The 12,533-nt window shown below is 46.6% G+C and overlaps 1 protein-coding gene across 4 annotated transcripts in view; it reads left to right on the top strand.

Moving 5' to 3' along the window:
• Positions 1 to 12,533, top strand: part of LOC149357316 (protein zer-1 homolog) — a 130,252-nt gene that overhangs the window by 22,160 nt on the left and 95,559 nt on the right. For all 4 annotated transcript variants that reach the window (XR_016291805.1, XM_089584531.1, XM_089584534.1 and 1 more), the window contains 2 exons: positions 5,238 to 5,501; positions 8,782 to 8,931. Coding sequence is in view for 3 of the 4 variants with exons in the window: in XM_089584531.1 (XP_089440657.1) it covers positions 5,238 to 5,501; positions 8,782 to 8,931 (414 nt within the window). In the remaining variant the exon portion in view is untranslated. The remainder of the gene's footprint in view (positions 1 to 5,237; positions 5,502 to 8,781; positions 8,932 to 12,533) is intronic.

Consider the following 12,533-nt stretch of genomic DNA (forward strand, 5'->3'; position numbering starts at 1 on the left):
CGATGGCCTTAGTGCTTGTGTGCCATAAAACCCAACACAACATTCAGTCAAGTGTGTCATGAGCGTCACCCAGTCAGTGAGGTGCCAAGACAGTTCATGCCTTAGACCTGCTTTGGAAATTTTTTTCTAAATGGTGTATGATGTGGATGAAATGTGTCCAGGCACTGTTCTGGTGAAACTAAATGTATAAATTACTGTATAAACAACGCGTGTAAGGGCCGCACCCATGTACGGGCTGCACCCTTTTTCCCAAAGGAAATATGACTCAGTGGCATTCTGGGCTCACCCGTGCAGGCACTTCCTGAGAAGCTATGGCTGAGCTAGTTTCTGGAAAACAGACTTTATAGTATGATGAGTTGATTTGGGCGAGTATTTATTGCACCAAAGGCACGTTTGTTATCTGACTCTTGCACACATAAGTATTGTGTTTCGAACACAGCCTGTGATGGCGGTCGTTCTTGGTGACCCAACATGTGAAAATGCATGGCCCAGACAACCTAATGTATGTTTCTAACGCAGCAGCGTTAAGGCTTCTATTGTGCCGAAAATCCGGTGTCGCGATGGTCGGCGTTGTGAATGAAAAATTCTTGTAGAAGCAACCAGGTGCGTCACCTAGGTCATGTGACCTTGAGGCGTATCACAAGTTGCCTACCGAATCGGGAGCAAGCTGACCACAGTGGCAGGTGGCAGTTAAATTAATGGTCGGTCGCGAAAGGTTGCTTGGAAAAAGCAACCTGGGTCGCACAAGCCCCACCAGTGGCAGCACCTGCCATTGCAAGGCAGGGGCGCATCTCTTGACAGCTGCATCACTGTGCCAGGATGACTCCTAGGGTTCTACGAATGTAAAGTCTAGGGTGACCAGTTTCACATATATGGCCATCAATCAGCCCATTGCACTATCACGTCGTACCCTTAAGGCGGACCTTTTGCATCTGAGCTTCAAAAAGTTCCCAGTTTTACTTTGACATCAGCTTTTACAGCAGAAATGCACGTGAGGGCAAGCTCCTAAGAAATCAGGTGTGCTCACTTGCTGCTTACTTTCGAAAACCGAGCTGTTCTGGCTCTGCTGTGGGGTTGAAAACCAAAAATCGGTATTTGATTCCGCAGTGCATACTTCCACCAAATACAGCAATAACAGCAAAAGGCAGCAGTGAAAAACAAATGCATGCACGAGGCATTTCAGTGATTAGTGTGGTTGGACAGCGCCTCACGAGAATGCAGACGGTCCTTGAGGGCAACAGTGGTCCCTAGTTCCCCGTGAGTCCACGATTCTGTGACCATTCACTGGTTTGGCCATTTTTCACAGAATTGTCTTGGGTGTAAGACAGGCCTTCGGCTCCCGAACCTTGGGTGGCTAGCGTAAGAACGAAGAGGACGAAGACAGCGGCGCCGATGCTCGTGCGTGTGCGCTGATCGCTGCCGCTGAGACTGATCGCTGCCTTCGAACTGAACCGAGACGTACCGCTAGCCGTTCGCGACGCAGCGCCTTCGTAGACGTCCTACACTACATGGGTTTGATTTATTTATTTGTTTGTTATTTATTTATTTATTTGGTACCGGCATCGCCTGTAGGCTGTACAACAGGGGGGACACTTTCACATTCACAAAACAAGAAATCGTGCACTTAACGCTCAAAAAAAGGCTTTGTATGTGGCGGCAAAGCTTTCCATTCACAAATTGTTCTCAGAAAAAACAAATAACGGAGTATATCACCTGTGTTATGAAGCACGGTTGCTTTTTTGCTTCTTTTTTTTGCTTTTTTTGTATCCTCTTAACCTATGTAATTAACCTACTTTTTCAGTCTGTGCAAGTGTGATTGTTGTTGCTATCAATGTATGTTTTTTTTTCTCGCTTTTATGTTGCAAACCATGTAATTTTGTCTGCACTGAGTCTGCACTTTGTTTGATTGCCGTGGCCCACCCACAAGCGCCCTGTCTTGCGCTTCCGCGGGCACACATACTTCCATGTGTAAATATGACAAAATAATTATGCGTGCGTGCGTGCATGTGTGTGTGAAAGGAAAGTCATAAAGTGTTAAACTTCACTTCGAAACATAGAACATTATTCGCTTTGATGTTGTTGCTGACATGAGTAGCAACTACAGGAATATTCAAATATGGTTTTTAATTATCTGAATCCTCCTGAAAGCTAGAATGTGGTAGCTAAGTTTTGCTGGTGCCTTGGCAGCCCTTCAGCCCCATCCGCTCGAGCAAGCTAGCACGTCAAACGGGGTGGCTCTAGGGGTCGCATCCTTTCACTACAAGTCACAATACGGGCATCTTTCATAAGCAATATTAATAGTAGTGGTGAACAACATTTTTAGTTTCAAGCAGATGTGGGAGAATATTCCTAATTTTGAATGCGAATCGAATATACCATATTTACATGATTGTAAATCTCCACGCATGTAAGTAGACCCCTCCTCCTTCTATATAAATCTCGCACTTCGCAAGCAACCACACCACAATGTCGTGTGGAACAGCTGAAAATTTTGCCTCGCTGTAGCCGCCACACCTGCCTGTATAACATGTTCAGAGTTTTTTCGGCATAAAAAATGACAGCCATCCTGAATGTAGCTGTGCACCGGACGCTTACCGGACCCAGAGCACAAAATGGCAGTTGACAAAGCACTACATTAAAAAGTGATGAAACGTGGCCGGTAGTCGTCAAATGCATCATACAGAGCCAAATAGAAACTATGTGTGAGCGGCACTGGCTCTTCCATCAACTACCGGCCCTCCCCAGGAGCGCTTCTGTTCCGAGTGGCCATGTGAGTGGCAGTGCCACTACGATTGGAACGGCATTAACTACCGGCACTCCCTTCGGTGCTGAGTGTGCGGTTGATAGTAAAAAAAAGAAAAATCCTTTTGAACAAGTGTGCAGTATACCTGAAAGCTACTGGGTAGAGCTGCAGAGAAAACAAAATTGAAACCATGCTGTAGCATCCCTGATATCTCGTTTTTCTCATCTTTATTTATGCTGCCATTTGGCTTCGATTGTAAGTGCCCCCCCCCCCCCCCCCCCCCCCCCCCCCCCCGACTTACAGTTGTGTAAATACGGTATTTGTTATTCAGTCAACATTTGATATGCAAAATGGGTTTTTGACAATTTCCGAATCAACTTTCATGAATCTGACCTTGGTGAAACCATAGTGCCTGGCCAAAGTATCTGAAAATTGAGTTGAAAGTGCTAGGAAAACAGTGCAAAAGAGTCCTCCTCGATTTCTCCGTGGTTTATAGCATTAAGTGGCCTCATCCCGCAGCTTCTGCCATCGGATACTGCTGGGCTTGGGCCTCATGCGAAATTTTACGAGTGGGCTTTCCCGGGTACCACACCTGATCAACACTTCATCAAAACAAAATTGCAGACAGCCCGCTTCAGTCAGTCACAATGTGAAAGTGCGTGATTTTTGTTTGATCCTTGTGTAATGTATTTCATACTGCAAGCCCACACCCATGGCACTTGTCCTGGCATGTTCACCACTCTTCTAGTCATAGCTCTGCCAGCTTGTTGCGGTCATCTGTGATGTGCAGGAAAGCCCACTCGCAGAATTTCGCATAGGGCTCCCAAATGGGGATTGGGTAGAGGTACTACCGGCAAGGCAAGCAATCTTGTAAATGTCCCACCTGCTACATGGCAGCCTATGCATGTCTGGCATGCACCTAATGGCAGGAGAACCCCCTTGCTAGGCCGAAAATCAGCCCGGCTGGTCGGGTAGTTCCGTTGTCTGAGCTCTGCCGCCAGTCGGCAGTGATGCTAGCTGCCAGCTGTGCATCATCCAGCCAACTGAACTCAGCTGCACACTGCTTTCAAACGCCAATTGGTGCGTCACTGGTCACTTCTTATCTGAGACGCAGTCTTGCTGTTGTGGCGCCAATGTGCTTCCCCTTGCTTACGTTCACATTGTTCACCGTTCTTCCAGTGCGACGAAATGACGTGCTTGTCACATGCTGTTTGCACTTTGTGCGGTGGAGCCTCCCCAAGGTGCATTTTTGGCTGTTCATAATTTGGCCAGTTTTTCTGGTCTCTTGAAGTGCTGTTTAATGAGTTTCTACTGTGCAGTATCGCTGCTCATCATGTTACCATTCTGGTTTAGTTGCCACATAGTTAGGCGCCAGTTCATTGATTTCATTTTTTCACTTGCTTGGCATGATCACATTAAAGGTTGCAAACTTTTATGCTGTCTAGGCAAGCAGTACATATTTGTGTGCTTATCATTTTTTTAACATGCTAACAGATATTCAGTATTCAATGCAGTGTTCAAAGCCCTTTTCCGGCTATTTGTATTTGCTCCGTAATTGGAAATTTAGTAAATATTTGCACTCCCAGTGTTGAGTAATGCCCAGACCCCATTCTGGCGGCTTCCTCTTGTGGTATCAGGCCATCCAGGAACCAGTGATGGCAGGTGTGCTCCAAACTTTTGTAGGGTTGCACCCTACTTGCGGGCAGGGTCACCACAACAGGCACAGGATTTGTGCACCCGGGCGTCATAGAAGAGAGGAATTGGCGGGGTGGCATTTTGTCAAACAAGCGCCATTCATCATGTGAAGACGGTACAAAGCGCTGCCTTACTCTGAATTCACACTGGCAGCTTGGATTTCAGTGAAAATAGATTTGTGGTTATGTATGAAGTGTCTGTTTGAGAAATAATCATATATTTATTTTCTTTACTATGTTTGCATAGAATGTTACAGAGACCTTGTCCTGATTTCACAAATATAAAAATTCTTCACTGCAGAGGTTTAGCAGCCTTAACGATGTTTGTCAAACAATTTTATTCTTGTGACTGCAGTTGTGAAGAATGAAATGTGCAAAATTATTGGAACAAGTTTCGGGGCATGATGAGTTTATCAGAGCTGGAGTCCGAAATGAATGACTCATGCCTTTGTACAACATGTATTTGGGAATTGGGAAAGGCCTTATGGTGGATGTTAACTTCCATGAAGCCATACCTGAGACATTGCAACCACATGGGAGATACATATAAACAAAGCTTCACTGGATGGAGCAATGACAGCCGCGGTAGATTGGGTTCTTTTGGGGAAGTTTTACGGTCTGAGAATTCGAAAGTTGCTTCTTGCAACTTGCTTCTCTTCTCTCACGTTGTAATGGGACACTTTTGTTTTCTTGCTGTCAGTGGTGTGGTGTGTCCACATGTTAGCTGTTTCCTCATGTTGTGTAATGTTTCTCTCAAGGACTGTGTGCCACCTGTCAGTGAATGATGTGGGCGCATGCAGCTGGACGGGCCTCTCCTGGCTGTGGTCCCAGGCATCGCTGGAGCGCCTGTCGCTGGTCCGGGCGGGGCAGCTGCTGAGGCGGCATGCCCACTGGGTGCGGCTGCGGTCATTGCGGCAGCTGGACCTCTCCCAGTGTGCCATGCCCCTCGGGGAGCACCTGGGCGGTCTGGTGTCACTCGCACCCACCCTGGCCTGGCTCAGCCTGGCCGATGTGCCCCAGCTACACCTGGGACTGGAGGCCCTCTGCCAGCTCCGGGCACTCAGGTGGGTGCTCCTCAGTGGCCCTAACCAGTGGTGAGAGTCCAGTGGAGAAAGTAGGGGTATGTGAACACTCGAAATATCGAACGGGCTTCAAATAGTGTTTCCTGTTTGATGTAGTCTGCAACGTGCTTTTGTTCCTTGAAATATTCTGAGTTTTTCAAGTGGTATTAAATGTTGTGTTGATGACGGAGCGGAGGAAATGGGGAGAGTGGAGGAAAAAGAAGCTGGTTGTCCTGGCCAGGTTGAGCTCTCCGCCCCCGTCACAAAACGTCCCAAGTAGACGCCCCAGATGTGCTCAGTGCCTGCCGAGTATGTAACACTATTAAAATAATGCATGGTAAAAAAATTATTCTGGAATGGCACTCAGTACTGAAAAAATTTAAGTGCTCTCACGTTGTTGCATCCAAGGATTTTCTCTGCCTTGCTTAGGGTTGGTGGCCAGGTGCAGGGTATCGCATCTGTTTGCCATTACAGCAATCACCTTATTGACCTGATTGGCTATTATGAGCTGCCATCAGTTGTGGCATGATGTAACTCCATGCTTGTGGATTAGGAGTGAGCTGCAACGCCGAATATGGTTGTTCATACTTTGAAGTGCCACAAACTGTGCCCCAAGTCAACGGGCGCACGTGTGGAGAGAATCTGTTTGCGCGCAAAGGGGTGCACTTGCAGAGCTGACGGAAACGGACGAAAATCAAGTAGTGGCTATCTCGTAGCCTTGCTGTTTTCTTGCCAAATGATCAATCTATACTCTAGCCATCGTTTCTAGCGAAATTCGACGCAATAAGTGACATTTTGAGCCAGAACTGAGATCAGCGAAAGGTCAGAAGCAATGGGACAAGTAGCAGACGAGCCACGTAGAACAGCAGTGCCATTTTTGTCATCATGAAGGAAGCAGAGGTGTGTGGAACTACGCTTGGGGCGTTGCTGGTTGGCATACCCACCCATCTAGCCACCGTACTGCAAGCCTCGACACCAGCAACGCGCATTGACTGTTGGCACTGACATTGCATCAAGAGCAGGGCAACACAGAGTGCCGACGAGTGGTATGCATTGTTACCAGCCAGCACAGACTTGCTCGTTGGTTTGCAGCGTCACCTGAGGACCACGCAAGCTGCTGGTGGAAGACTTTTTTTTTTTATTTTTGAATGAGTTTTCACAGGCCAGATTTCAAGATATCTGAATTTTATTGTGAAAAACCTTTCAAGTAGTGATAAACACATGGTGCCTGCTGCATGGCAGGAAAAATGTTAAAATTAATGTGTTGAGATATGAGGGTTCGAGCTTACAATGGTTTACTGTATTTTATTTGTTGCCATAATTTATTATACCCTCTAGGCATATTCTAGCACTGTGTAAGGGTAAGCGGGATTCATGTAGCATAGTATGTATAATGGGTCGAATAACACGATTGTGGTCATTGAGAAAACTCTTAACGTAAAGTTTGACCTGATGCATACATAACAAAAGAGCTTGCTGAGTGTCATGAAGCATTTTAAGCTGAACAACATTTTCTGCCAGCAGAGATTCTCTTGCACTCATCACAGTTTTTGACACAGGAAGAGGCACTTTCTGCAAGTAGTCATTGGGGCCAGATACAGTAGAACCCTGCTATAGTAAGGTCGGATATAGTAAAAACTTGGATATAGTAAAAGTTTGGATATAGTAAAGTTAAACTGCAGTTCCATTTTGCATCTCATAGACGACTGTATATATATTTTTTTTCGGTTTTAGTAAAGATTTAAGAAAAAAACGGCTATTGTAAAGAGCGTCTGTCCATGGTGACGTACAGGCGTGGACAAAAGTAAACGGAGCACGCAACTGTCTTTGAATATTTTACACGCGTCACGTAACTGAAATTTCCAGCAGTGGTGCGCGCATGCTGGTAGCGGAGGTTGGTGGGCTTTCTTGTAGACAAACAACGCTTCTTCATTACCAATGGAGAAGGTGTGATTGCACTTCGAATGCAATAGCGTGCTCCGTTTACTTAAGGCCGCGCTTATACGTCCCGCGGAATGATGAGAACACGGCTCGCGCGAGGCCGACATTTGGTGGTGAATGCATACCAAAAACAATGAAACGGCGCTCTTCGAAATAGTTTCACTGCCAAGCTCCGAAGCTGTGAGGAGAAGCCAACTTATTAAAGTCCTTGGGGCGGTGAGGCAAAGCGCGCGGCTCACATGGGAAGAAAAAAAAAAAGCTGGCTATGAATGCAGAAAGAAGGAGCCGTGGGTCGCTGAGAAAGGAAAGACAGTAAAAATGCAGTGAAGAGTAAGGAGGGGGAGAAAAGGGCGAACATGGTGGAAAAAGCACGTAATGACGAAGACTGAACAAAAAAAGAACAAGGACGGGCGCTTTTTCCACCATACACCTAAACAGACTTGCCCAGCTTTCTGCTCTAAAAAGTGCAAACATTCACAGCATGGCAGCATGAAGCACAGGGAAGTGGCAGCAAGAAACGAAGGCCTGGCGACACTGCGTGAGAGGCACCGTCGCACCTCGACTGTGTTGCATGTTCAATTATTGCCTCATAAACGACGCTGGGGCTGCAGAAAATGACTGTGTTCGCGCAGAACTTTTGTTTTCACATGAAATCAAAATCGTGTTACATTCGCAGCCGCAGTGAATTCGTGCAGATGCGGTACTTCGTAAACAAAATCGAAAACGTGATAACACGAAATGTGATAACTCAAAATAATTTAAAATTATCACATAAAGGGAAAATGAGAACAGGATGGAAGGTATTTGTGAGTGTTTCTTCTATAAACGAACACTGTGCTTAGTAAGTAGCCAATTAATTACCGGCTGTCGCAGTGGGTCAGTGGTTATGGTGCTCGGCTAATGACCAGAAGGACGCGGGTTCAATTCCGGTCGTGGCGGTCGCATTTTGATGGAAGCGAAATGCGATGTCGGTGTGTGTTCAAGAACCCCAGGTGGTAGAAATTTCTGGAGCCCTTCACTACGGTGTCCCTCATAGCCTGAGTTGATTTGGGACGTTAAGCCCCATAAACCAATTAATTACCAGAGAGCATCCTCGGAGCCATGCAGTCACCAACAACTGATATAGTAAAGACCATGATATAGTAAAGATTTTTGCTGGTCCGAGTCACTTTGCTATGGAGGGGTTCTACTGTATCGGGCTTCTCGACTAGTTTGGGACTTGGCAGTTTGTCTGGAGTCAGTGTTCCTGTGATTCACTTGGTGCGCCCCTCTGCGTGGTGTGTGTGAGCCTGTTGGTGCAGTTGTGGCTGGACGGGGTCGTGTGTGTGTCTCCCTGTGGCAGGCACCTGGATTTGTCGCAGACCAACGACAAGCAGGGGTTCTTTGCTGAGCCGGACGTCTGGCTCAGGACCCTGGCCGAGTCGCTGCCCGAGCTCACCTCCCTCGACCTTTCGGGCACCAACCTGCCCGGCGAGGACGAGCCGCCAAGCAGGTGGGTCTTCTCCCCACACCACCTGCTGGCTGCAGCCAGGGCGGAAGCACAGATACGGGGGGGGGGGGGGGGGGGTGGCTCACATGTTTTGAGTCATTAAACCTGGTGCATTTCGGGAAAATGAAAGCAAAGCGCATTGTTATTTCATTGTCATCTAGCAATCAGACCCACGGACGTTTCAATTAGGGGTTGGACTTTTCAGTTTGCAACTTTTCGGTTTGCGGCTGCGCAGTGGCTCAGTGGTTATGGTGCTCGACTGTTGACCCAAAAGATGTGGGTTCGATCCCAGCCGCGGCGGTCGAGTTTTGATGGAGGTGAAATTCTAGAGGCCCGTGTACTGTGCGATGTCAGTGCACGTTAAAGAACCCCGGTTGGTTGCGATTTCCGGAGCCCTCCACTACGGCGTCTCTCATAGCCTTAGTCGCTTTGGGACGTTGAACTCCATAAACCAACCAACCACTTTTCGGTTTGCACCGAAAAAAGTCGATGAAAGTACGCTGAGTTCAGCTTTTGTAATTCAGTTTTAACCGAAAAACGTCAGTATTCCTGGTCAGTCGTGGTTGAAAATTGACAAAGTAGGGAAGCCAGGGGCATGGTGCAATGATGATATTGTTGGATAAACAGTGCGGCTGTGCTATTAGAGGTATCGCTCGGCTATCTTACACGGCTCTGCAGACCCGGAAGAACCATCTCCTCACCGCCTTCTAACTGAGCAGCGTTTGTTTACTGCCATCACCTGCTTAGAGCAGCTAGTCGGTTAAGTAGGTTTATCATCTGCACATAGGACACTGACATAAAACCAAGCATGGGTGTCACGAAAAAGTACATTCTGGCTACGACAAAGATTGAGGGGCAGTTCTAACACTGGCATCAACACGTAGACCATGTGATGCCTTGCCCTCAAGCTCAACCCATTGTGATGACCCAACAGTAAAATGTCAGCCTAGATTTAGAAGCGAACTTCCATTTCCGTTTTTGTCTGCCAGCTATCTCATTTAAGGGAGCAGATTACTCGTTGGCATCCACCTAAACGCAGCCACACGGCTACAAATGAAAGCTATACAGCTTCCACAGAAACTTTGTTGTTAAAAGAAAAATTTTCCTGGTCCGGGGTTCGAACCTGGGACCGCTGCTTCATTGGAGCAGTTGCTCTACCAACTGAACTCATTTACCTCATTTAACTAATGACGATAGCAATTTCTTCTACCAGCACAGCTCCAAGTACTACCACTGGTATGTTAATTACTGGTAAATAAATTGTTCAAGATGACAAAAACGCCGAGATAGACTTTAAGGGACTTTTATCCACGCAGAATTTGTACATTAATTCATCGAAAAAAGTCAGCATTCAATCGTTGAAATAAAGGAGCGAATTTTTGCATTCTGAAATAAAAACTGCAAAGTCGTCCGCGAAATTTAAAAAAAATATAAGAACTGAGAAGTCCAACCCCTAATTGTAATGGGCATTTGTCTTTTGCGGAATTCTTAGAAAACGCAGCGCTCCCGCAGTCCAAGTACCTTTGGAAGCCAGCTAGCACTCACTGTACTCCCACACAGTCAGCTTTTCAACATGTGTGGAACGACAGGCTTGCTCCGAGGAGCCTCCCAAGTTGGTTGATGTGTCTAAACCAGGTTTCGTCTTCCAGTGGCCGAACAGCTCCCGAGTCGCTCGCACTCTTCCATGACATTTATTGTAATTTTGATCCAAAAACTAAGTATATATCATAAAACCAGGGCTTAATAAAGTCTGGCTCCATCGGAGAAGGGTTTCTAGTGATACGAGCACAGGTGGAGAGGGTAATAGAGGGAGAGAGAGAGAAAGTGGCTGGCAGCCTGTTTTAAGTACAGTTTTATACAAAGGGGAGAAATAAATTTAAGGGTGTTTTTTCTGTCCAGTTTATCACATAGTTTTATACAAAGTGCATAGAGAAATCATCAGTTTATAGCACAGACCTTAAACAAGCAATCCCCACGCTCTGCCAGTGTGTTCGATGGTGTCTGAAGTAAAACATTTTACAGTGAAACAAAGCGTCAGTAATTGTACCGTATGCCTGTCTAAGAAACCACTACTTTACAGTATTTGTGAAAACGTGGATGAAGGTAGCATTTCTGAACAGCCTCGCCAGGCTGTTCAGATGGAGACATTGCAAAAGTAAATAAATGTCAGTAAGATTTTTGCAAACAAAAATGTTCTTTCACTACACTTTATACAAAAAGCGCGTGTTTTAATTGCGCTCTAAACAAAAAGTCAACAAAATGGTGGAAAATAAGAAAAAAACTAATTGTTGTGCAAGTGAACAAACGAAAGTAACAAAAAGGACAACGAGGTCTGTCTCCTTGGCAGGCGACAAGTACAGTCTCTCAAGTTCTTAAAAAAGAGGGGACACTTAAGGTCCGCCTTAAGGTATGACGCGATAGCATAATGGGGTGTAATTCCCACATATGCTGGAGGTCATTCTCTATTTTATTCATGCATTGATCCCTGGGAGTCCTCATACCCCTCCTGTCGCCGTGGTGCAGCAGTTTAAGGGAAACTGCATAGCTTTTAGAAACCAACGAGCTTAAGAGCGTGGAATGTGTGAAACTTGCAGGTAAAGCATGCGAAGTCGTTTTGGGCTAGCACTTGAAATAGTGAAGTAATCACCGATTAAAATCCGGACGCCCTTCAAGCTTCTCCGCAGCGCACAACGCCAAGTGGGGGGTGCATGATGACGTCATGGAAGGTATCCGTACACGCCTGCTTTGAAGGTAAAAAACCCAATGCCACCAAAGGCAAACCCTGCCGAGAGTTGTTTGGCAGTGTCTAACGAGTCAGGGCAGGGTGTGGCTGATGACAGCGGTAATTTGAAATCATACCTTCCGTGACGTCACGCTGAGTTTCCTGGCACTCCTCCGGTGCATTGAGGAGGAGCGCAAAATTCAACCGTCAATTACATCACTGTTTTTTAATGCTAGTGCAAAAACACATGGCATGCTTTACCCACAGCCTATATAGATTTGAATCCTTGAATATCACGAAATTCTCAAAAAAGTGCTGCACTTGCCCTTTAAGCGATGCACCACTGCCCTGGGATGGCAGGCACTTATAGTGGTGTGCTTTGTGTGGCCCAGGTTGCTGTTCCCGAGCGACCAGTCATTAATTTAATGGTCACCTACCACGGTGGGCAGTTTGCTCACTATCGGATGGGCAGGTTGTGATAGCGCTGCAAGGTCATGTGACCTAGGTGGCCAACCTGCCTTCTGGGTTGCTCTCTTGGCGCCACCTGCCAGTCATGCTCGTGATGTTGCACACACGGTGATACCCGGCTTTACCTAGCAGAGTGAAGCTAGCACTTCAGTAATATCGCTCGAACGTCGGCAATTTTATTCAGTCAGCTCCTTAACGCAGTCCAAACCTGCAAGAGTTGATAAGTACGCAGTTAACGCCGGCCCGAACGTCGTCTGCTCTTAAGAGTGATTGGTCGCTTGTAGTGCTCTGTGCGCACGTAGTAAAACTTGTCGACCTCGTCAGTTCGCGCTATGATAAGGCACTGAGAACTGCTGATGCTCGCGCGATCATTTAATAAGTTCAGAAATTTTACACGCCCCAAGTTTAAAAGGAA

Source organism: Amblyomma mixtum, chromosome 3, assembly GCF_055824585.1.
Source record: "Amblyomma mixtum isolate Tamu chromosome 3, ASM5582458v1, whole genome shotgun sequence".
Taxonomy (NCBI): Eukaryota; Metazoa; Arthropoda; class Arachnida; order Ixodida; family Ixodidae; genus Amblyomma; species Amblyomma mixtum.